This window comes from Artemia franciscana, chromosome 4, assembly GCF_032884065.1.
Source record: "Artemia franciscana chromosome 4, ASM3288406v1, whole genome shotgun sequence".
Lineage (NCBI taxonomy): Eukaryota > Metazoa > Arthropoda > Branchiopoda > Anostraca > Artemiidae > Artemia > Artemia franciscana.
Genome location: NC_088866.1, coordinates 10,353,150 through 10,379,970, shown reverse-complemented (window position 1 = coordinate 10,379,970; position 26,821 = coordinate 10,353,150). Strand labels below are relative to the sequence as shown.

Sequence of the window (26,821 nt, the reverse complement as noted above, 5' to 3'; positions counted from 1 at the left end):
ATTGGTCAAAGAACTATAAACGAAAATAAAACTTAAATTTAAAATAAGCGCTTAAGCGTCTCACAACGTGCCTGAGAAACACTTTAAGTGGAGCACTTTTTTGCATGTATCTATAGTCCAGAATTGGTTAAAGAACTATAAACGAAATAAAACTTAAATTTAAAATAAGCGCTTAAGCGTCTCACAACGTGCCTGAGAAATACTTTAAGTGGAGCACTTTTTTGCATGTATCTATAGTCCAGAATTGGTTAAAGAACTATAAACGAAATAAAACCTAAATTTAAAATAAGCGCTTAAGCGTCTCACAACGTGCCTGAGAAACACTTTAAGTGGAGCACTTTTTTGCATATATCTATAGTCCAGAATTGGTCAAAGAACTATAAACGAAAATAAAACTTAAATTTAAAATAAGCGCTTAAGCGTCTCACAACGTGCCTGAGAAACATTTTAAGTGGAGCACTTTTTTGCATGTATCTATAGTCCAGAATTGGTTAAAGAACTATAAACGAAAATAAAACTTAAATTTAAAATAAGCCCTTAAGCGTCTCACAACGTGCCTGAGAAACACTTTAAGTGGAGCACTTTTTTGCATGTATTTATAGTCCAGAATTGGTCAAAGAACTATAAACGAAAATAAAACTTAAATTTAAAATAAGCGCTTAAGCGTCTCACAACGTGCCTGAGAAACACTTTAAGTGGAGCACTTTTTTGCATGTATCTATAGTCCAGAATTGGTTAAAGAACTATAAACGAAAATAAAACTTAAATTTAAAATAAGCCCTTAAGCGTCTCACAACGTGCCTGAGAAACACTTTAAGTGGAGCACTTTTTTGCATGTATTTATAGTCCAGAATTGGTCAAAGAACTATAAACGAAAATAAAACTTAAATTTAAAATAAGCGCTTAAGCGTCTCACAACGTGCCTGAGAAACACTTTAAGTGGAGTACTTTTTTGCATGTATCTATAGTCCAGAATTGGTTAAAGAACTATAAACGAAAATAAAACTTAAATTTAAAATAAGCGCTTAAGCGTCTCACAACATGCCTGAGAAACACTTTAAGTGGAGCACTTTTTTGCATGTATCTATAGTCCAGAATTGGTTAAAGAACTATAAACGAAAATAAAACTTAAATTTAAAATAAGCGCTTAAGCGTCTCACAACGTGCCTGAGAAACACTTTAAGTGGAGCACTTTTTTGCATGTATCTATAGTGCAGAATTGGTCAAAGAACTATAAACGAAAATAAAACTTAAATTTAAAATAAGCGCTGAAAGGCGGGTAGCCACCTCATTCACATTTCATCGCTGGTTACTTTCATTTGACACGCTTGATTCTTTTAGTTCAATTTTTCATAAGATTGCTTTTTCCCCTAAAGATTTCCCTAGGGATTTTCTATTGTCCATTATGGCCGATTAGCAGACCAGGATTTCTATCCTTTTTTCATCATGTTCTTTCAATCTATCATTAGGAATTTCCCAAAATCTATTAACAACAATTTTTTCCAGGATTCTCAAGAGGGAGTTTTTATCTCAAGACATGGAAAGATTAATTTTGTCGATTTAGCAGGTAGTGAAATGACAAAGAAAACTAAGAGCCATGGAAAGACTTTGGTAGAAGCAAACAACATCAACAAAAGCTTGATGGTCCTTGGTAATATTTAGTTCAAATTTGTATATTACTCCTTGTGTATATTAGGAAAAAGTGGTATGTATAATCTTAATTACGTTCCCCTTAATTAGCACTTCGTGCAAATTGATATTTTACAACGGAATACAACATAAGATATGCAATTTTTTCTAGAGGAAAAATGAAAATACAGTTAAATGCACGGATCAATTGTATCACTCTCAGTTTGTTCATTTTATTTAGACTCATTTGATTTTTTAAACGAGACTATAAAAAGAAATTATCGTGTAAGTGTTTTTTATTGGTCAACGGTTTCTCAAAATTTTCAAGAATTGTTAGACATATCTTGACAGTAGAAGTTTGTGAGCTTAACAATAATTAACTTCTTAAGTAGAAGTAGCAGGATATATGATTTGAACTCCACCATTGCAATATTATACCCATATTTGTAATCAACAATCTCATATATTCTGAAACTAATTTTGATAAAAATCACTTCATTGGTGGAATTTTTACTTGTTTTTTTTTACATATAAAAAAATGTACCTTAACGCGCGATTGTCGATTCTCTCGTGAATTTTTTCCAATGACACTGTTATTTTTCCATCTTAAGGCTCCTAGAACGATTAGCTTCTTCTTATATTATATAAGAAGATACCGTCTCATCCGTTTTTTTCGTTGACTATGTGTGTGTATTTGTTTTTCTCTTTGTGTTTCTTTTTAATATTTATTCTTACTCCACCATATTTACTTTATGCATCGTGTGGGTGAAAAATAAAATTAATTAATTAATAAATAACTTAAAGAACTGAATCTAACTTCGTATAAATTAGAAGTTTTACGCTTCTTAAGTTTCTATTGATAGTAGTCTATACTTCCAATTTCCATTGTCCCTACGGAGTTTCAATTCAAACTGAATGTTCATAAATATCTAAAATTATCATGATATTATTTGAAAACATCACAGTCACATCATCTACGTTATTTATATCTTCAAAAGTCAATATTGAATTTAATGCTGATATTTTATATTCATTGTTGACTGTTTCACATACAGAAGAAGTGGAAAAAGCGAGTGTTTATCAAGAAAAATAACCGTTGTAACCATACAAACCAGTATAGTTATTACTTTGGCATAATTGCAATGAAGTATAATAACTCTGACCTGCTAGTAAATTTGACCTTGCAGATTCTCAAATAAGAAAATGCAACGTAAAATTAAAGAGAACACATACAGCAAATTACACATAAGAACAAAATACATATTAGGATAAATTCACTTTAATATAGTATGTAACAATCCTTAAACATTAGAAATTATCTATACTAAATCTTGTTCACTGTAATGTGCTCTGTGACTTGTCCCAATGAGAGCATTCTGGTCGAAAATATTTAAAACTGTCACAAAAAACTCTAATTTGATGTAACGATGACTGTGAATATTCTGAAGTATATTACTGAAACCCAATTTTTCTTAAAGAATATATAAAATTACCTTTGAAAGCAGAATATGTCTTATGAATGTTATTAATTATTTATGATAGCTCTGACTTACTCACTTTTTGATATTTGTAGCATCAAACAAAGATATATAAGCTAAAAAGTATGAATGGACTCAGGTAAATCCAGTTAATGACAAACAAAAGCAAAATATGTGTTATGTTTGTGTCGAGAACACTCTATTATGACATATACACATATCCAACACATTTTGTTTCATCTCATATATCCAAAATTGTCACCAGCAACTCCGATTTTTTAAAATGGTGATTCAGACTATTTTCAGACCTTGCCTTAAGGCTGGGATCACCCGCAAAATAGAAAAAGTACTATGCGTAAATGAAGTTTGAGTCGTTCACCAGAAATAAGGAAAAGTGGTTACTCAACTTGTTTAAGACAGAAAAATAAAAAGACACACTTGTTTTCATCCTCTTTTATTTACAGGTTATTGTATATCTAAGCTAAGCGAAGGCAAGAAGAGGAACAGTGGACATATACCATATCGTGACTCACAGCTCACTAAGTTGCTCGCAGATAGTTTGGCTGGGAATGGTGTCTCGTTGATGGCAAGTTTATTTCTTAAATGGTTTGGTGCAAATTTCAAGATTTTATTTTATAAGACTGTAATAAGCTTCTAGGGTTGAAAGCCCATATCGACTAAATAACCGAAATTGCTTTGAAAGTAATAATTACGAGCGTGTTTTATGAAACGCAATGACATCGAGAAATAGACAACCCCAATGATCATTTCAAACCTACCGTTGATAGTCGCGTTCTGCAGCAACAGCGAGAGCACAGTAAAAAGAAGAGACTAAATGAAGCAAACTAGCTTAGCTCTGAGAAAGGACTTCTGAGATATCCTTTGTTGCTGAAATCGGACAGGACATGGAATTATCTTTTCATAAACTTATTAATGCAATATGGTATATTGGGTAGATTTCCGTCAATGCTCATTTAAAAGTATTTTCGAAACCCCAAATTGAGATTTTCCACTTTTTTCTTAATTATTTACAATCGAAATATTAGATCAGTAGAATATGTACCATATGCACAGTATAGCCTTCATGACGGCACTAGACCCTCAAGGTTCGAAGAAGCGGTGCTGATCTTCGTTTCATGGCCCTTCAACCAAGAAGAGTAATGGGGGGTTTGCACTGGTTTTGACCCGGTGTAAACCAGGGAACTTTTTAACAGTAGAACAGTAGAACTTTGTTCATATAAAACCTTAATTAAGAACTAAACTGAAATAATAATTATTATCCTGAACGTATTCAGGGAGGAAAGGGCATTATATTAAGTGAGAATATTTTGTCCAGGTACAATATATTCTCACTTAGAGTTCCTAGATTTTCGTAAGTTTGAAATATACTAAAACATCTTTTTGAATCTTGAATACACAATTGGAAGAAAAACGATGCTTAAATCATCATCATAATATAAGTCCAAGAGAGTTTTTCCTCTTAATTTGATTCCGTGGTTTCCCATTTACTTTCTTGTGCTCCTTAAGACAAAGTTTATCAAAATGCTCCGCCTAAGGAGGGGATAGCACCCAGCCCTGCTTAACTCCTGATATAATACAAAACCAGCTACTAATCTTATTTCACTCCTTAACCATAGTAGTTTTATTCTCATACATAGTATTGATCATTTTAATGTGTTTATCTGGTATACCAAACAAGGATAAGATGTTCGTTAAAGCTCTTCTATCAACAGAATTGAACGCTTGCATATAACCTTTAAGAGTTAGGACCGAAGGTGCAATCCTAGTAGTGTCTAGGGTTAATTGAAGCCTGAAATTTTCGAAGAGAAACTACCTCCCTGGAAGTTCTGATGATGGTAGACCTCAGGATGAAAATGAGAGAAAATTTTTCAAGGAAGAGATGAATACTTAATTGGGAAATTCAAAATTTGACAATGTAGAAGATGGATAGAATAATTTTAGGAAAACAATTTGTGAAGTCGCTGATGGTGGCATAGGGAAGAAAGTTAGTAGTGCAGTTAAGAATATTAGTGAAAGAGTAAAGTCAATCTAAATTGATTTTAGGGGTTACCTCAAAGAAATTGCAACAGTTTTGATTTCGGCGTCATTTGAACCAGAAAAAATTGTGTACAACATGTGAAAAATCTGTCAAAACGGGACGAAGCAAAATTGACGATTTGTTCTTTTCTTCTAAGATAATGCCTTTAAAAAAATAAATTGTACTTTAAAAAGTCCGTGATAGGTAAATCTGGTACACAGATAACAAATATGGACTCAGTTCTGTGTTTTCATCATCCCTGAGTCATTTGTAGCCCCCCTCACACAAACACACACACGAGACAAATGCTTCCATTAATATAGGTTGGATTTTACACGAAGTCAGATCCACTAAGAGAAGATTTACACTTCTTCTGCCAAAATTTTAGAAAAAGTCATGTCCTAGTTTCTTGCTTATTCCCCCCCCCCCCCACGCACACACTGAATCAAATAAACGGCCTCGCACATATCTCAAAATAGTGTTGCATCTGCAATTTTCTTCAATGCTCTTAATAAAAAACATCAAACAATTCGTGGTAACGAACTCCAAGTAAGAAGAGGTGCTGCCCAATAGTAACAGAAACCCTAAAAACCGGAATTCTGATACCAATAGAAATATCAAATGAATCCGCTGCTTCGGCAAAAGATATGACTCATCTTAAGTGAAACCTTGTCACAGGCCGGGAAGTAGTGTTAAGTCCAGAAATGAGTGTGACCACCAAAAAAGAGGCATATCTGTCGTGAAAAAGAATAACATCTATTTCATCAATTTACTTTCTGATTATTTAAGAGGCAAAGGTCTGGTAGCTAATGCTGGTACTGACTTACTTATTGTGCTTACAGCAGATAAGAGTTCGAAGATTTTGGACAGTTATCGGTGACGACGCCGACTTATTGGTGTCGAAAAGTACCATTTCTGAACACAACAAGATCAACATACGCAGCGAACCAAAGACAGCAACATCAGGTGCAACTTGCAACATTAAATAGAAGAGTGAAACTTGCAAAATGTTTTGTTTTGCTCGCGCAATTCTTGACTACAACACAGCTTCTCATCTACAAGGACTTGCCAAAATGATTGTACTTAAACGGCTGAGAGACGGCTTTTTCTTGAATTGGCGTTTCGAAAGAAGAGATTGGAGAAGTGCAGGCTGTATTTTCTATAATATAGGCTACGGTCTACTGACAATCTTGTACTTCCGATTACTGATCCAATAGCTCCCTCCAAAGTTTATACGAAAACCCTTCCTATAAAAACCTTACATACCTCCAGAGCATAACTTACAACCCTTGGCCTATGGGTTGTGGGGGAAGGGGTGTAATCCTTAAAGAAATAATTTCCGGACGTTGCAACTACGCCAATTAGAATGGTTACCTCAAAATTTTGATTGGATGTCGCTTTTGTACATAAAAAAATTGCACTAGCCCTTTCAATTTACAATCGAATGATCCCTTTTTGTAGTTTCTACGAGAAATCTTTCTATACGAAATGTCCTGCTCTTAAAAATAAATAGATAAATAATAAAACATGTGCCTTCACCTCTCTTTACTTTGGTGGCGCTATTCCACTACTTATGATATCTAGAAAAATCCAAAGGGATTTTTCCTCTCCTTTACCTGTGATCTTTCTGTGATTTTGTTTTCTGTCTACCTTTTTTCTGTTTTATATCTATTTTATATCTATTTTATATCTTTTATCTGTTTTATTTTTTCGAGTCCAGTTTCACACTTGAATGTTGTTTTTAATTTTACTTGAGAGTATAAAGTTTTTCTAGTAAGTACCGAACCGTCACCATCGATTCCGGTGGTTATTATTACTAAACTAAGGCTAGCTAATTAATTTAAAGGTAAGTTTTAAACACAACTTTTAGCTGGTGATCAGTTATCGGAAAATAGGCAATCAGATGATATTTTTGTTAATATATAAGCAATCCACTTCCGATAGTTTCTCCCTATTTCTTTTCCGATAGTTTTTTGGTCTAAGAGCCGTATAGGTAAAAGTGATATATACTATTAACAATGGTTACCCTCTTAGGAGCAGCCTAATCAAGAATAAACCCTATCCCATGGGAACCAAATATTTAAGAACGAACTTTGAAATAAAGCATGTACAGAATGAAAATGTGGCCTCATCGTACACACAGAGCAAACTGCCTTTTAAACTATTCGGCTAAATATAATTTGTTCTATAGAAGCCAAACAATCCTCTGCAGAAGTCAAGGTAAAATAGTATTTCCTCCTTGAAAGGGCTCTGACATTTCTTCAATTTGGACACACTTTTTGTACAAATGCAAAGCAATGGGGAATTGATTTAGAGTAAAAATGAGGCCCAAGGAGATTGCATTGAGTTACTTGATTTATAAGCTTGTAAAAACATTAAAAAATTATTCTTAAATTAAAGAATACAAAAACTAATATGGGTTAACATTTAAAATAAATCATCAAAACTGTGTTTTCAAACTCTAAAGTGACAAAATTAGATTCAACCCAAAATTGAGAAAGTTTTTTTCCCTTAAGGCAAGACAGTCGAAGTGAACCGTATATCACGTAGTTTAACAAACACCATCGTCTATAGGACTTTATTTAACTCTTATTTTGATTGTTAATTATTATCAATTATTGGCAAACTGCTTAGATTTTAATACTTGCAAAACTATTAATGAAAAATAGCCACAAAAAAATAAACATCGAAATTTGGAAACCTTTGCAAGTAGTCAAGGACCACGTGTGGCCCCACTAAGAGCAAGATGGTGGGACACAACAGCCGCAACGGGTATTGTTAGATTTGGAAATAGCATTGAATGGAAAATCCAACGTTCTGTTTTTTTCCATGTAATTTCTACTTTAAAACATAAATTTAGCATTTCACCCTATTTAAAGTTATAACAACATTCCAAAAGCAAAAATTTCAAGATTTTACTTTCTGTGGTCACTTCTCGGTTTTATCATGGTAGTAACCACTTTTACAACCATGATATAATAAACTTTGAGACAGTGTCGGGGCCAAAACAGGAGATCTTAGTTCTGGAGGTTCAATTTCCCCTTCTTCTAGTGACTTATAAGACTAAGCAGTTCCAATGAACATGCAAAGGACCTCTCCTTTTGGTTTTCAAATAATCTTATAGTCAATAGAAAGACTACAAAATCAAAACTTTAATCTTGAGATGGTTTTACACGTATTTACCTATTTACATTTCGGGAATTGGAAGATCAACTTTACAAGGCCCAAATTCTGGTGAAAACCAAATAATAGAGCTCTATCAGAAATTTCCAAATGGGAAATCCCGGTGATTAAATATAAACTCAAAGTTTGCTTTGACCATAAGCCTTCAAAATTGCTTGAAAGTATTATTCAAACAACAATATCGTTTTCATTGCGGAGTCATAATAGTGATAACCTGATGAGCTCTATCCCTCATCAAAGCAAAAATTTTTTCACAAGTGCTTATATTTTAAGAAAAATCAAACGATGAAAGATTAGTAGCAACTAGAGAGAAAATGTGTTTTGATTGTGGAGCCACTGCAGATTGAGTTTAATATCCTCGTACCTGTACCCAAACACAGATTTTATTACGCAAAACGAAGGTTTTTATATTAGTGCTGTAGTCATAAACTCTAACGAGTTATACCTATTATTATTAATAAAGTCAGTATTAGTGTCTGTATCAGTATCAGTAGCTATATCAGCATCAGTATCAGTAAATACTATCAGTAATTTGAACCTCAATAAAAACCGAAAATCCTATAACAATACATGTACAAAAGGCTTTGAATTTATGCTGAATCCAAGCATCTAAGTGCGTTCAATTTATCGCCCTCTATCAAAAGAATATAGTATAAGAAATATTATATAATTTTAGAAAATGGATCAAGTATCCCAAAAATAGGGATCAATTTTCATTAAAATTTACACTCTAAAGCTAAATATATCCAATAACCCAAGACAAGTTAGTTCGAGTTCATGTGCAAAAACATGCAATTTTGTATTTATTTTTCCCTCTGACAAAGCGGCTCACAGATTTTGCCCCAAGTTTTCCATTGCTGGTCAATCAGATGAACATGGAGAGAGTTTACCCATACTTTCTTTTATAGATGGGACTAAGAATTCAATTTGAGTTCTAAGAAGGTGATATCTACCCTCTGATTGTGGTAATATATATAGTATGGTTCAAAAGGTCCCATTCATATATTGTTAGTGCATAAATGAAACGGACCGTGCGTTCCCATTGACCGATATTTACCAAATATATTCTCCCATTCAGTTGCAAAAATCAGTTCCAAATCGAAACCGGAAAAAAAAAATGCTTAGGAGTTTAATAACTCTTAAATAGATAGCGTTTAGGAGGTGGTCGTTTCCAGGGACAATTTTCATTTGATAATTCTTAGCTAAAATTCAAACTTTAGCAGACTTGGTAAATAAAAGACGAAATATCTCCTCGTATTTAGGGCCTGAATTTTTTTTTTTCAAATTAACCATTAAAAGCAGACACAAAAAAAAATCGGAAAAAGGTTTTAAAAAACAAAAGTAGCAAAGGAGCTGCAGCTTCTTTTATAAAATAGAATATTTATGTTCATTTTAATGTTTAACTTTAGTATTTTCTTAAATTTTCAAACCCTCGTTTTCTGTCCTTTCACAAGGGTTAAGGCTGGCCACAGGCTAATCCATAAGCTAACTTGATAATCGTGGCTTGAATGATAGTTAACATAATTTGATTAGCTTCTTGTATTTCGAGAATATGATATACATTTTCCAGCGCCACTTTGTCGTTTTCTGAAAATTTGTCCCCTCAAGCTCTTCAGCAAAAATTTAAACCCCCAAAAGGCTTTAGAACCTTATTTTTACTTTTTCTTCAAATTTTTTGAGAAAGAGAAATACGCTCTTCAGTTTAAACATATACAGTAATATTATAGAGCACAAAAATTAGAAATATCGATAGAAAAGTTTTAAATGAAATGTTAACTAGACGATTAAAGTTTGGGAATGAATATGGAGATTGTTCAAGTTTGTTGCAAATTTTATGCTTATATGCTCTTCATGAAAACTTATGGAGAACGTATATTCCCATGGCAAAACATTATTTTTATTTCATATTGGGGATATAAACGAAGTAAACGGTCAAATTTTGCTTAGGTTTTTAAAAAGCTTTAGGTGCGGCAATATCATATTCTTATCTTCAATATATCCCAGGATATTTTCACATTTTATGTTGTAATCTTGCTGAAGAGAAAACTTAATGATGAGTTCTCATTAACCTGCAACACCCCAACAAACGCTAAAATTAATTCTTAATGAGAGAAACTTTGTAGCAGGAAGAGGGAAAAGGAATAAAGACTCGGAATTTGTGATGGGAGAACACATCGGAAGTATTCTATAAAAGAAATAGAACTGTTTCCGTCTGAAATTGAAACTTATTCGCGAATCAAATTCAAGATGAATGTAACATCGTAAAGTTTTTTTTCAAGAGAACAATTTAAGAGGGTTGGAAATTCTCCTTGTAGAAAAGACAAGAAGTCTCTTGTAGAAACCTCAAAGGATAAAATGTTATTCCTTGATCGCACATCATTATCAAACACCAATAGAAGGATGTGTTTCCGTTGAATGGAGAGGGGGCGATATTTTATTTCAACAAAAAATTAAAAACAGAAAAAGATAGGATAATTACATAAAAAAATTTCTAGAAAGTACCTAAACAATTATAAAAGCAATTTCTAAGCCCATGCCTCTTTCCATTTATGCAAAAAAATAAAAACTTAATTAAAACATTAATTTCAATAAAACTGAAGAATTTGTGAATGGCGAGTAGAGCTTTCTGTAAAGAAAGTGACAAAATATACTGATAAATGCCCAAATGTTTCGGCTTCACATCTGGAAACCTTAACCAGTAAAAAAAGTCAAAAGCTAAACTAAACATACAAACATACAGAAAAATAGTATTAAGGTGTGGAAAACTTTATACAACAAAAGAAAAAAACTAACTACAGATAATAGCTATATACAAGAATTATAGTCGTTTATTTATGAATCAAAGGCGTTAAAACCTTATTCAGTAACGAATTTCTTTATTGAGAATTTTCTTCTAATTTTGACGATTTCTATTTTTCTTCTTTCTATTTTTGTCTCATAGTTCTTTTATGTCTGTATATTAGTTTCTTGCATATTTTAGCTGCTTATTCAAGTTTTTCTGCTGATTAAGACTTTCAAATGTGAGAAATCAATTTCTCTCCAAATTATGGGGGTACAGATGATCCCCGTACCCCCCCCTCGAAACAACGCGACTGCTGGTTTCGGTAAAAGGAAACGCAGGCCAACGGGAAAAGGTAACAATTAACCGTCAGTGAATTGTGGAAAACAGTCCTTATTTTTTTCTTTGCATGAAGGACTAATGAGCAGAGATTCGGCCAGAGGTCTTTTTTTTCTTGTTTTAACTAGTTAACCGACTTGTAATTCTCATTAGCTTGTTACTGTCTCTACATTTTCTTACATTCCCTGTGTCCCCGTCGTCATTTATATATCCCCCTGTACCCCCGGCATCCCCCTTGTAGTTGTGTCCCTGTGTCCCGGTCGTCATTTATATTCCCAGTATCCCGGTCGTCGTTTGTGTCCCAGTGTCCCAGTCTGTAAATTTTCTTTGAGCGTCCCGGTCGTCATTTATATTCTCTGTGTCCCGGTGTCCCGGTCGTCATTTGTGTCCCGGTGTCCCGGTCTATAATTTATCTTTGAGTGTCCCGGTCGTCATTTGTATCTCCCGGTCGTTATTTGTGTCCCAGTGTCCCAGTCTGTAATTTCTCTTGGAGTGTCCTGGTCGTCATTTATATTCCCTGTGTCCAGGTTTTTACTTTCCTTTTTCTCCTTTATTTTTCAGTTTTTTTCCTTTTTTAGTTTTTTTTTTCTTTTTCATTTTTTAGTTTTTTTAGTTTTTTTTTATTAGTTTTAGTTTTTTTCTTTTTAGTTTTTTTGTAGTATTTAACTTTTTTTTAGTATTTTTTTAGTTTTTTAGCTTTTTAGTTTTTTTAGTATTTTCTTTTTAGTTTTATTGTAGTTTTTACCTTTTTTAGTTTTTTTCTTCTTTTGTATTAATGCTAAAGCCAAGGCTCGAACCTGGAACCTCTCGGACCTGGAATCTGGAACATAACGCTTTACCAGCTCAGCTACTTCGGCTTGAATACATTCGTTTTTGAATTGGTATATGATGAAATAATTCAGACATCATACAATGACGTCACTCGACAGACAGACAGACAGACAGGCAGACAGACAACTTATTTTTATATATATAGATTTATTAAAAGCCAAATAACTTGAATAAAACAAAATCTTAACATGAAAATAAATATATTTTTTTTCTCTCTGATACGACGGATACCACACCTTTACTATCGTTATTTAAACAGTAAAGAATTATTCATCAATTCTATAATAAGCTCCATTTGGTTTTCTTTGATCATATCAAAGATTACAAATAACTATGAAGATTAGTTGCATTGTTTCTTAGATTAAAAAATTCGGTATTGACAAAGGCTGGTTTTCAATTCTACAACATTGAAAAGTTATTATCAGGCTACACCTGGTTTTGGAAAGGATGTTTATTTTAAATTTAATTTATCGGCTATGATTTTATGTCGACGGATTCAGCTTAGGGCGAATGGCCTTCCAATCCAGAGCAGGCAAAAGGTGTTACAAAACCAAGATAGTTGACCCTGAGGGGCTTGTCCTCTTTGTAAAGATGAGGATGAAGATTTGGACCATTTTCTCTGGAAGTGGCTGGTGCTCTGTTTAAGGGAAAAAACTTAAATGGGACTGTTTTACGGCTTCCTGGTATTTTACAAACTAGTAATCAAACCATAATATTTCATGTTGGTACAAATAATTATTATATAGAATTAAAATTATTTTCTCACTACCTTAGATATTTTTTTGCTTTATATTATGTTTTCTGTGTTCTTTGTAATTTGTTCTGTTGGTGATTTCGTTACTTTTTTTATGCACAATTTTGTGTGTATATGGCCATTGGGCTTTTAAAAATATGCGATCTATCTATCTATGTATCTATCTTTATAGATTGCATGTATTTCCCCAACAAAGTACAACTTTTCCGAAACAGTGAATACCCTACGATACGCAGCGCGAGCAAAACGGATCAAGAACAGCCCAGTCATTGTTATGGTAAGTCAGAATTTTAAAAGCCATATTCAGGATGTGATCCAAAAACAACAATCGGCCAAAAGCTGCTTTTATTTTTATGGCACTTGGTATTAACCAAGTGACATATAGCGATCGCAAATTCTGTCGGTCTGTCCCAGTTTCGCTACTTTAGGCACTTCCAGCTAAGCTAGGACGATGAAATTTGGCAGGCGTATCAGGGGCCGGACCAGATTAAATTAGAAATATTCGTTTTTCCGATTTGACCATCTGAGGGGGGGATTGGGTGTTTGGAAGAATAGTGTGTCACAAAGCTTTGTTTTAAATCCCGATCAGATCTGGTAACATTGGGGGGAGTTGGAGGGGAATCCTAAAATCTTGGAAAACGCTTAGAGTGAAGGGATCGGAATGAAACTTGGTGGGAAAAATAAGCACAAGTCCTAGATACGTGATTGACATAACCGGAACGGATCCGATCTCTTTGGGGGAGTTGGGGGGAGGGCTAATTCTGAAAAATTAGAAAAATGAGGTATTTTTAACTTTCGAAGGAATGATCAGATTTTAATGAAATTTGAAGTTTGGAAGGATAGCATGTCTCAGAACTCTTATTTTAGATCCCAACCGAATCTGATGAAGGGGAAGTTGGGGGGGGGCGGAGACTACAATCTTGGAGAATGCTTAGAGTGGGGGGATCTGGATGAAACTTGGTGGGAAAAATACGCTCTCTTTTGGGGAGTTAGGGAGTTTCTAATTTCCAAAAAATTAGAAAAAATGAGGTATTTTTAACTTACGAAAGAGTGATCGTATCTTAATGAAATTTCATATTTATAAGGACCTTGACATTCAGATCTCTTATTTTAAATCCCGACAAGATCCAGTTTCATTAGGGGGGGGGAGAGACTGGAAATCTTGGAAAACATGAGCTTTTAGCTCATGTTTTTCTTAGAAAAAGCTCATTTTGTAGGAACTTCACGACTACTCTGTGTTGACTAACTCTGCTAGGAATTCATTCCACGTGCAAACTTATTGTTGGCCGTAAGTATTCAACAATTTTCAAAAACAAATAAAATAGAAATGAATATATAGGTATAGTCATTCAGTAAAACAAAATACTTACTTACTTAAGTCCGCCCATCCTCCCGGTACGTTTTGGGGCCACTTCTTTTGACAGGGCATGAACTAGGGCTCGGTACATCGTTCTATCGTGTGCAGTTCGAGTCAACTCTACGATGCACTTTCGGTCAAAGTTTTCAATCCACCTCTTGCGAGGTCTTCCTCGTGGTCGAGATCCGTCTATGGTTCCTTCGAGGGAGATTTTTGGTAGACGGTCGTGGTCCATTCTCTTGACATGCCCGAGCCATCGCAGTTGTTGTCGTTTGATTTTATTTAGGATTGTGTCGGGGGACTTCAGCCATCTTCGCACCTTCTCATTGGTCGCATGTACAGTGTAGGTGATTCTTGCGATGCGACGGAGACATCTCATCTCGAAAGCAAGTAGGTTGCGCTCATTTTCGATCTTCAGGGTCCAGGTTTCACACCCATATATAGCAATTAGCACAATCAGGCTGTTGAAAAGTTGAACTTTCAGCTGGTTCGACAGGTTTCGGCATTTCCAGATATTTGTGAGCCTTTTAAAACTGGAGCTAGCAAGAGCTAGGCGGCGTTTGATGTCGGAGGTATGACAATTATCCGCTGTGAGAAGACTACCCAGGTAGACGAATTGGTCTACCGTTTCAACTGGCTGACCGTCAATCATTATAGAAGGAGTAGCTGCTTGTTTTTGGCGTGACGTGACCATAACTTTCGTTTTTTGGCGTTAATTTGCATGCCAAAAGGTTTTGTGGCTTCGTTGAGACAGTCTGCTTGTCTTTGGAGATCAGCGGCCGTTGTAGAGAGTTGATCGATGTCTTCAGCATAGGCGAGCTTGTTTACTAGGACTCCACCTATTTTGGCTCCATGTTCGTCTCGTATCAGTGACAGTACGGCGTGAAGAAACAGGTTGAACAGGTGGGGCAACAGAATACTTCTTTGTAAAACTCCCGAGGATGTTGAGAATTCATCAGAGAGTCCATCAGTGGTGAGTATCTGGCTTTTGGATTGGCTGTATATATTCTCAATAATCGTGACGATTTGGTTGGGGATACCGTAATGTCTTAGGATGTGCCCCAGACCTTTCCTCCAGATTAAATCGAAGGCTTGCCGAAAGTCAATAAAGAGATGATATAGGTCTCTGTTGAACTCGACAAAGCGTTCCATGAGCTGACGAACGGTGAAGATTTGGTCAATGGTCGATCGTCCAGGTCGGAAGCCGGCTTGGTATTCACCCATAACGGAGGCTGTAATTACTTGGATTCTACGTAGGAGAATTTTGGTCAGTATTCTAGTTTGATGACTAGTCAAGCTGATCGGGCGGTAGTTCTCACACTCTCTTCTTGAGCCTTTTTTGTGGATTGGGACCACTGCTGCCTTACACCATAGCTTTGGGACGTAGCCCGTCGACCATGCGGCTGACGCAACTTTGTGGTACAATTCGACGACGTCCTCTGAGTCAATGTTAACTATTTCAGCAATGATGCCATCCGGTCCTGGGGCCTTCCCTCGTTTCAGAGATCTTATCAATGCCTCAGTTTCTGATTTTAAGAGTGGTGGTGGAGGTTCTCGATCATTAATGGGGAAGGAGTTTAGGATGCTGGGATCGGCAATGATCTGCGGATTTGATTTATCTTCAAAATATTCCTTCCATCGTTCGAGTTTCATTTTTGCGTCGTTGATGGGATTGTTTTGTTTGTCTAGGATTGTTGTGGAAATGGGATCTTTCCTGCTAGATAGTTCACGAACTGTTTTGAAGAGTTTTTGACTGTTTCCGTTCCTAAACTGGGTTTCACATTCCTTGCATTTCTCGGTAACATGGTTACGCAAGGCCTTTCGGACTTCCCGTTCGACTCTCCTTTTGAGATATTTGTAGGTTTTTCGGCTGCATGGGTCAGCTTTGTTGTTGCAGAGACGCTTTTGGTTACATAGTTGGATTATTTTTTCAGTAATCCACGCCTTTTCGTCTTTCGTTTTCCTCCCGAGGACATCATTTGCTGTCTCCAAAACTGCAGAAGTTGCATGCTGAGCCAGTTGATCAATCTCTTCGACGGTAGTGAGGGAAGTGAAGTTCTCTAGGATAGGTCGGAATTTTGACGATAGGCTGGTGGTATAGGCGCCTTTTTTTATGGGGTCGCGAAGTAGCTCTGTCCGGAATCTAGGGATTCTTGTCGTCTTAGGGAGTCGTTTCAGTCTTAGCTTGAGTTTGGACATCAGGAGTGAGTCATTCGAATCAAAGTCTGCACCGGGAAGGGATACAGTATTTATTATTGAGGACTTTCAGCGTTTAGATATTAGCACATAGTCTATCATGTTTTCAGTTTCTCCGTTGGGGGATCTCCAGGTGACCTTACGGCGGTGTCTGTGTTTAAAGGCGGTGTTAGTTATATACAGGTCGTTTTCTTTACAGAAACTAATTAGCCTGTCACCCCTTCCGTTCAGTCGGCCATGGCCTTGCGGTCCCATTAAATCTCTCCGATCAATCTGATTGTTGCCCGTGATAGCGTTGAAGTCGCCCATGACGGCAGTAAGCCACTCCTCTCCGTCAACTTGCAGAGGCCGTTGTTCGTCGCTGAATCATCCACCCTTTTGCAGTTGTCCTCCAGAAAAAGATCCTCCCACGATGATAATCTGCCATACCATACGATTTTACCCATTGTTGGGAGAAGGTTTGAAGCTGACGGGATATATCCACACGCCGATGGGCTCAGCTCAGTCTACATCAGAGGGGCCTTCTTCCTCCTCCGCCTGAATTTATGTCCCCCAGGCAAGGGTATCCCAGTTATATTTTAAGGCCCCCAGGGGCTGGGTCCCCCTTGGTCCGCGCCTCCATCACCACCGGAGGTACCCTGCATATCTGCAAGGCTTTCCCCTATCCGCCACCTGGGGACGCGCTGAGTGGCCTGGGGTGGGCCCCCACTCAAAATTGGCCAATAAAGCTTTTTGTTTGTAATTATTTGTATTTCGAACGGGCTTACACTGATCGTTCACTAGACCAAGATTACCAGAGCTTCCTAAAAGTTTACTCTGAAAAAGATAAGAGTAGGCTACCTGGGTAAATCGAAAGATGCTATGTCTTGACTAACTGATCTTTCAAGCATTCACAACATCTTTAAAATGGTCTTGAGAATTGGCTTGAAGTTATGTGGGTGTATTTGAGGCTCAAGTGGATTTATGACTTTGACTTTAGGAGGGTACTAAGGTAAATAGGAATACAGTATGTTGATTCGTCAAGATAGCATGCCTCCAGCATCTTGGGAACAGGCTGCAGGAGTAGAAAATTTCAGATACAGCTGGAGAAAGGACGGAGGAAGATTGTGGAAGGGAGCTCAAATTTATTCTTGGTTGGAGAAGAAAAGGACAGACCAAATTTAGTCTATGCAAAAATAATGTTTTGCATTATAGGCTCCAAAAGGACTTGGTATTTTAAGAAGTGGTTTAAGAAGCTAGATAGATCAAAAGAAACAATGTGCTGCTTAGTTTCCAATACAGTGTGTAAGTAATATCTCACAAACAGCTTAGGGTATTATATTGAATTAGGGTAAACACCTTTGGTCCTCAGTTTTATCGATTATGAGCAAGCTTTCGATTCTGTTGATAGAAGAGCGTTAACAAAAGTCTTATTGTTATATGTTATTACAGAAAAATACATCAAAGTGATTTGTGCTATGTACGAGAATAATACTGCTGCGGTTAAGGAAGGAAATGAGGTCAGCAACTGGTTTTGTATTAAATCAGGAGTTAAGCAGGATTTTGTTCTATCCCCCTTTATATGGATAATTTTGATGGACTTCGTCTTAAGGAGCACAGGAAAAGCAATTGGAGACCATGGAATCAAATGGGGAGGAAGAACGCTCATGGACTTAGATTATTCTGATGATTTAAGCATATTAGATGAAAGTGCGAGCAAAATGAATGAATTTTTAGAGGTTTTGTGAGTCCAGGGTGCTAAAATAGGCTTGAAAATTAATGCTAAGAAGACTAAGGCTATGATGTTAAAAGTAGAATAGCTAAGGCTCAAGGTGTTTTTTCACAGTTAAAAAAAGTTTGGAAGAATAGAATAATAAGTCTACAAACCAAAATTAGAATATTGGAAGCTACTGTGATGACAGTGGTCAAATATGGCTCTGAAGCATGGGCACTCCGAAAAGCAGATGAAAATTTACCAGATGTTTTCCAGAGAAATTGCCTACGGATTGTTCTGACTGACGGTATTTCAAACAGTAGGTTGTACGAAAAGTGTGGTTAAATCCCGCTTTCTGGGGCTATAATGAAATAAAGGTTGAGATGGCTAGGCCACGTTCTACGGATGAAGGATGACAGATTACCGAAGATTGTCCTTTTTGGTCAACCGTCTGGGGCTACACGGAAAGCAGGTCGTCCTTGTCTGGGTTGGGAGGATGTCGTAAATAAAGATTTAAAGGAAATGAGAACTTCCTGGGAGGGTGTAAAGGGGGAGGCTTTAAATAGATTAGGTTGGAGAAGGAGCGTTCGTAGCTGTGTTGGCCTCAGGCGGCTTGGTGCTGCAGTGAGTCATTATTATTATTAGTAGTAGTAGTAGTAGTATTACATTATATTAGGGTATTAACTTAGAGAATGTTTGGAGAGGTAAACAAGGGAACACTGAATTGTGGCTTGGGAGAAAGGGTGGAGATGAAACAAAAGATTTAAATATTAAAATATTATATCTACATCATGTTCGGAACAAAAATTAATCGACAAAGGTACACAGTTGAAATTCTGGGGGTATGTTGTAGAGGAAGGAGGAAAGGAAAACAAATTTTAAGCGGTCATCATTTGGAGCTAAGGAAAGCTTCAATCGGAAATAAATTTTTGAAGAAAATGTGATTCTATTGATTCCCAGTTTGATATTAAATTTAAAAAACTGACAATTTTTTCCTTAGCTGAAAGGAAGAGCAACATAAAAACTTTAAATGAACAGAAATTTTCTCATATACGACAGGGACTGGACCCTTCTCAATCCCTTGCCTGTTACGCAAAGTTTTATAGTATCTTAAACGAGCTATTTTTTGTCCAATTAAACGGTTTTTGTGCTTCAGGACTCATTATTAAAGATTCAAGACGTAAAGTCAAACCTTAGCGCAAAGAATAACAGATTGCATATGTAACAGGCCCCCTCAAACATGGAATAACCCAGAGAACAATAGAAAAAATATGACTCAAAACAAAAATTCTACCTTGCTTGAAATATACAAAGTAGTCATCAATTTTTTCAAGTTTGTTCTTTATTTGTAAGGTTGCCTTTTCCTTATTGTATTTTGATAAACATCATAGATTTTTGCATTGCAGTCAAGTGATACTGTCTTTAATTTGAAGTCAGTGAGAGCATCTTTAAAGTCGGTATATGGCTTCAAAAATAAGCTTCCAAGCGTCTGATATCAGCCTTTACTGGTCTCAGATTCAGCAAATAGGATGCAGCGTTTATAGAATGCACCTTTTTAGAAGTGTTGAATACCAACAATGAATACTTTTGGAGCCATATATTTTGAAAATGACGATCTGTTTGCCCTTGACATTTCTTTTAATTATTTTTGGAAAATAATAATCCTTTCCTGGTTTTCAGTGCCTACACATTAAGCCAAACTTTTGAGCATCAGAAATTTGGTAATCGCTGTCAAAGGACTCCAGACCAATGTCAAACAAGGTCGTTATAAACTCAATGACTTGCATTTCATGAAAGGGATTATTAATGTTTGGGTTTTGAATTTATCCTAATATCCAGATTTTTGAACTAAAGCATCTAAATATGTTATTGAAACTCAAAATAGAAAATTTTCAATCCAATGACCAATAGGTGGGTTGACCAATAGTCAATCTGTTCGAAATAGCCCCAGGCCTTCCTCCGACAAAAGAAGAGGACAGAAAGAAGAGGTCCTCTTCTTTCCTCCGAAAGAAGAGGACAGGTCAGTCCTCTTTTTCTTCTGCTAATTTTACAGGTTCTTTTTCAATACAGGAGTTCTAATGCCTTTTTCCTCATACAATGACCACAAACAACCTGATTCATATTCTTAAGTTTTATTGAAGCTTAACTGTATTTCATAACCTTGAGTTCCAAGATTAGTTTTCGCCTCTTGTAACCTTCAAGGCAGCAGAATTGTAAGCCATCTTTCATATTTCATTTAATTTTTACGCTAATTCCATAATGAGATAAGAGATCTGACCTCATAGTAGCCGTACTTCTTTCCTTGCAGGCCTTAGGAGAAAGTGCTTGGTTAAAAAAATGGGAAAATAAAACAAGGTCTCAGAAGATAGGGGACAAAAACGCAACTATGGTTGTCTCGCAATCTGTTCTTGCATACTTTGCCTCATCAACAATCCTCTGGTCTTATTCAACAAGGATTTTGCGGCATATACAATCGGTTAAAATGAGCAACAGTCATGTGAGCTGTTTGTTTTCAGTTTGAGATGTGAGATTAGAAAATTGGTAATAAAGCGGCTACTTTAGCTCTAGTTTTTTGTATATATTTTTATTTCACCTCACCTTTCCGAAAAAATTATAGAGCCCATCCCCTTTCTATATTTTTTGAATTCAAGAGAAAAAGACCAGTTAGACGATTAATATGTTCATTGTTATAAAGTTAATCTGGCTCATTCTTAATGTTCGATCTTTCTCGGGCATTTAAAAACACAAAAATGGGAAAATGGTGTTTATAGCTGCAATAATAAAGGGCATTCATTAGTAGTCCCTCTGATAGGAAGGAATTTCACTAGGAATGAGATTAGCCGAGTACCTTCTACCTTTGCCTCAGCAACTTAATCAGTTAGAACCAGAGCACCATCTTCATTAACTACATTCAGTTTTTTTGATGATAATGATATAGAAAGTGTAGGCAGTTTCTCTTTGTCATTAATTTGCATATTGTGATTTCTTTTTCAATATCCCTAAGTCACGTTGAGTCAAATACTAGCAAAATAGCTTACATAGCTTTCAACCTGATCAAATGTAGTCACAATAAGTATGAAACAAGACTTGCTGGAGACTCAAGCAAAGAGATGGAATGATCAAGGGGATGACAATTCTCGGCTAAGGACATGCGAGAGATCTGAAAAATGAAGTATCTACACCTAGGCAGATATATTAAAGATGCGTTAAGGAGAGGAATTTTATGCAGTGCAGAAATTTCAATATATTATCAAAGTATACAATAAAAAATCAAGGCGACTGCTTAGAGCAAGAAATTAAACTATTTTAAAAATTTTGGGGGGACTTTCTGGTTTACCAGACCCCCTAGGCCCCCTTCTAAATGCACCGATTATTGAGACATATCTGTGGTATCACAAGAAGGCCCTAGAGTACTTGGCGATAACTTTCAAAGGATGTTGAGGGGTAATGTGAACAAATAAAGATGCACTGTATGCATACTACTACTACTACAAGTAGTAGTTCATGATGATCTGAGATATTAGGAGACTGCTCGAGGGATTTTGGGCTAAACCGAAACATAAACTCTGAATGCAGTTTATCAAAACGGCGAATCACCAACATCTAAAAAATGGATAAAAGAGTTAACTTGAAGCTATCGGTTCATTGCAAGGGGATGTTGAACTAAACCAAAAAGGGACAAATTGAATATTATTACATCTATTACTACTTATACTATTACTGATGTCATTCATATTACTTCCAATGCTCCTACTATTGCTTGTGCTACTATGACTACTACATTGCAAATGCAAAGAGAATTATTAAAATTTCAAGGCATGGAGAAGACGGTGTTAAACAGAATCCAAACACATTATATATACATATGGGTTCTCAAAGGGGTGTGTTCGCAAAAATCCCAGCAACACCTTAGCGTTTTAAGCAAAAACCTCCACGGCTACAAATATTACTACAACTTTTTCTACTACTCCTTCTGCTACTACTGCTACTATTACTCCAACAATTGAACTAAATCAAAACAGTTTAAGTGCATTCAGGTTGTGTAAAATTGACCGCATCGTCAAATATCCATACAAGACTAGCTAGGTACAACACCTACTTAACTACGTAAAACTTGCGAATATACAACATTCTTCGATTTCCCATTGTCTGTGCATATAAATAGATTGTCAGGTTTACCGACTCTTGAACATGCAACATAAAATTATCCATGGGAAAAACAATCCGTATTCAGATCTATACCTCATTATTCTAATGATTGCCCTTGAGCTTTGTTGATGGTGATTGCTAATCGAACATTCCCTGTGTCCTGGTCGTCATTTATATTCCCAGTATCCCGGTCGTTATTTGTGTCCCAGTGTCCCAGTCTGTAATTTCTCTTTGAGTGTCCCGGTCGTCATTTATCTTCCCTGTGTCCCGGCTTTTAGTTTTCTTTTTCTCCTTTATTTTTCAGTTTTTTTCCTTTTTTGAGTTTTTTTTCTTTTTCAGTATTTAGTTTTTTTAGTTTCTTTTATAAGTTTTTTTTTTCTTTTTAGTTTTTTTTTGTAGTTTTTACCTTTTTTTAGGTTTTTTTTAGTTTTTTTTTCTTTTTTAGTCTTTAGTTTTTTACTTTTTTTTTGTTTTTTTTTTGTTTTTTAGCTTTTTTAGTTTTTTTAGTATTTTCTTTTTAGTTTTTTTTGTAGTTTTTACCTTTTTTAGTTTTTTCTTCTTTTGTATTAATGCTAAAGCCACGGCTCAAGCCTGGAGCCTCTAAGACCTAGAACCTGAAACATAACGCTTTACCGACTCAGCTACTTCGGCTTGAATACATTCGCTTTGAGCAGTTTCCTCGGGTGTTGCCATTGTAGGTTCTTCAGTCATTTTACAATTAGAAATTTCTCTTTCAACGTCAGGAAAAGCTGTGCAGATTGCTATAATATTTTGTTTGCTCTGGTTTTAAACTCCTATTATATTTTTTTGTTTTCATCTCTTATTTTTTTGATCATCCAGTTTTTCTTCTGTGGATTCATCTTGGTTTGGATCTGCTGTCACAGTTTTTTATTGCATCCTTGATTGGAATTTTACCACGGCTTATTGAGCACTGAAATTCCCATAAAAAAACACTGAGATCAAAAGTTCTCCTAAAGAACTTTCAATTCTGAAAGAGAGTGTCATAATTATCAAGGCATTAGTCTAGTTTCTATAAGCAGCAAACTACTTTGTAATATGATACTTTTTAGACTGAGAGGTGCAGTAGAAAAAGTTTTAAGAGAAGAACAGTGCGGTTTTAAAAAATGTAGAGGATGTGTCGACCAAATTTTCACTCTTAGGTTAATAATCGAGAAGTACCTTCGTTGTCAAACACCTTTGGTACTAAGTTTTATATATTATGATCAAGCATTCAATTCTGTTGATAGAAGAGCTTTAGAAAAGGTCTTATCCTTATATGGTATACCAGACAAATACATTAAAGGGACTTGTGCTATGTACTAAAATACTACTGCTGCAGTTAAGGTTAGAAGCTGGTTTTGTATTAAATCAGGAGTTAAGCAGGGTTGTATTCTACCCCCCCTTATATGGATCATTTTGATGGACTTTGTCTTAAGGAACACAGGAGAGGCAATTGGAGACCACGGAATCAAAGGGGGAGGAAAAACTCTCCTGGACTTAGATTATGCTTATTATTTAGGCATATTTGATGAAAGTATAAGTAAATGAATAAATTTTTAGAGGTGTCGCAAGTTCAGGGTGCTAGAGTAGGTCTGAAAATTAATCTTAAAAAGACTAAGTCGCTAATGCTAGGATTAAGTGAAGGCAAAACGGTGATGTTGGGTAACAAAAAGATTGATCAGGTGGGCAGTTTCACTTACCTTGGCATTAAAGACGGTGGGAGCAGTGAAGAAGTTAAAAGTAGAATAGCTAAGGCTCAGGCTGTTTTTTTAAAGTTATGAAAAGTTTGGAAGAATAGGAAGATAAGTCTTCAAACCAAGATTAGAATACTGGAAGCTAAGGTGATGACAGTGGTCAAATATGGCTCTAAAGAATGGGCGCTCCGAACAGCGGATGAAAATATAATAGTTATTTTCCAGAGAAATTGCCTACGGATTGTTCTGGGTACCCGGCTGACTGACCGTAATTCAAACAGTAGGTTTTAAGAAAAATGTGGTTCAAACCCGCTTTCTAGGGCTATAGTGAAAGAAAGGTTGAGATGGCTAGACCAATTCTGCGGATGAAGGATGACAGATTGCCGAAGATTGTCCTTTTTGGCCATCCGTCTGGGGCCAAACGGAAAGCAGGTCGTCCTCGTCTGGGGTGGGAGGATGCCATAAATAAAAATTTAATGGAAATGGGAACTTTCTGGGAGGGTGTAAAGAAAGAGGCCTTGAATATATTGGGTTGGAGGAGGAGCGTGCGTAGCTGTGTGGGCCTCAGGCGGCTTGGTGGTGAGGTGAATTAATATTAGTAGTAGTACTTTCAATTGTGTGTTGACTGAAAATTTCTAATTACCCATACTATCTTATTCGTTTTCAAGAAGCAATAGTTAATTTTGAAAATAAGCACTTTTAGACAATGGATTAGAGATGTCACAGAAGAAAAATCTCTAATCTGAGATTCGATAGATATATAGGAAACTATCAGCCCTATTCAATGAATATATAAAAACCACCGGCTTATATAAGAACTCCGCTCTCTATTCTCAACATTATAGTGACATGCATTTATGATTACAATCAACATGCAATCGCTTGCCTTTTAAATTAAAGGTATACCTTTTATGAAAAAGGTATAGTTTTAAACAAATGTAGGTTAATAAGGTCTTCCATTCTTGGAATGCTTTTTCTCGAGCGACTGTTGTTTCATCAATGGGAACAAAAGATAAAACTTTAGCGTAAAAAGCAATGTGTTTTACAGGGGCTTGCCTCTTATATACAGAATAATTCCTCTTCTTTTTCAGTTTTAATGTCATTAGTTACTTTCATTTAAAATGTGTTCCATTTCTGCTTATTTTATTACCTTAAATGTAGTGAGATTTAAAGCCTACCAAGTTCAGCCCTTTAAATCGAAGTGATTTGTACGTCACAGAAAGGCAGTGTGGTCTTCAAAAATACCTATGGCAAGATTTGGATTAAAAGATTCCCTTTTGTGTCTACATTTCAAAATAAAGCGTAATCATCCGAAATGAAGTTTTGTCTTTGCAATAAAAGTTTTTTCCGACTGATCCGATGCACCTCTCGTAGTCAGTTTGAAAATTTTGGCCTAAAATACTTTGTGAGTCTTAAGTAACCCCTCTCTCATACAAGAATCCGTTGACTAACAGCCAAGTAGATGATGTGCAAATGTGGGACATTCTATAGGCGTTAGTTTTAAGGGATAAATGGTTTCTATTTATTGTTAATTTTTATCGATCTCATTTATGTTGAAGACGAATGTTATGCTACAAGTCTGTATCAGGGTAACAAACTCGTCAACAAATGTCACGGATTTTATAAAAACATAACATCTAAATGTTACCAAAAACCAAAAAATAGCCGAAATGGTACCGAAGCCACAAAATATAAAAATGTAGGCGGCAAAGAAGCCGAAGAAGATATATATTTATATATATATATATATATATATATATATATATATATATATATATATATATATATATATATATATATATATATATATATATATATATATATATATATATATATATATATATATATATATATATATATATATATATATATATATTATATATATATATATATATATATATATATATGTATATATATATATATATATATATATGTATATATATATATATATATATATATATATATATATATATATATATATATATATATATATATATATATATATATATATATATATATATATTAAACATAAAAAACAAGTTTTTTAACTGAAAGTAAGGAGCGACATAAAAAACAAGAAAAATTACTCTGTATATGAAAGGGGCTTTTAGTTTTTTTAGTTTTTTTTAGTTTGTTTAGTTTTTTATTAGTTTTTAGTTTATTTTGCTCAAAGAGTCTATGCCAAAAAACTTGCTGCTGATAGTTCCTCGGCACGCTTTCTTTTCTGACTTTCTCTATCAGCAGCAAGTATTTTGGCATAGACTCTTTGAGCATCTTCATCAGTCATTGTAAACTTAAAGATTAATAGATTTCTACGTGAACATATGTCTTATATAACTTGAATGACGTCACCGTCAAAGCAAAAATGACGGCAACTAATTTCATGACTTAATTTCAGAACTTAATTTCTGTGTTGACTGACGTCATGAAATTAGTTGTCGTCATTTTTGTTATGACGATGCTTAGTATATTGTAAAACACATTAATTTGGTTAATAATATACCATTTAAAACACCAAAATGAACATGCTGGAGTAGTCACTCGGTGAGAGAGGGTGTCAGAACGGAGAATGAAGGTCCCAGGTTCAAATCCTGGTTAGGCTAAAAAAGGTAAAAATCTAAAAACTAAAAAAAAACTGAAAAAACTAAAAAAGGCAAAAACTACAAAAAAAACTAAAAACTAATAAAAAAAAATTAAGAAT

At 35.3% G+C, this 26,821-nt stretch overlaps 1 protein-coding gene across 1 annotated transcript in view; it reads left to right on the top strand.

Annotated features, from left to right (window-relative positions):
- Nucleotides 1-26,821, top strand: part of LOC136025975 (kinesin-like protein KIF12) — a 114,410-nt gene that overhangs the window by 62,818 nt on the left and 24,771 nt on the right. The window contains exons 7-9 of the mRNA XM_065702100.1: nucleotides 1,507-1,651; nucleotides 3,572-3,693; nucleotides 13,204-13,308. Coding sequence (XP_065558172.1) covers nucleotides 1,507-1,651; nucleotides 3,572-3,693; nucleotides 13,204-13,308 — 372 coding nt within the window. The remainder of the gene's footprint in view (nucleotides 1-1,506; nucleotides 1,652-3,571; nucleotides 3,694-13,203; nucleotides 13,309-26,821) is intronic.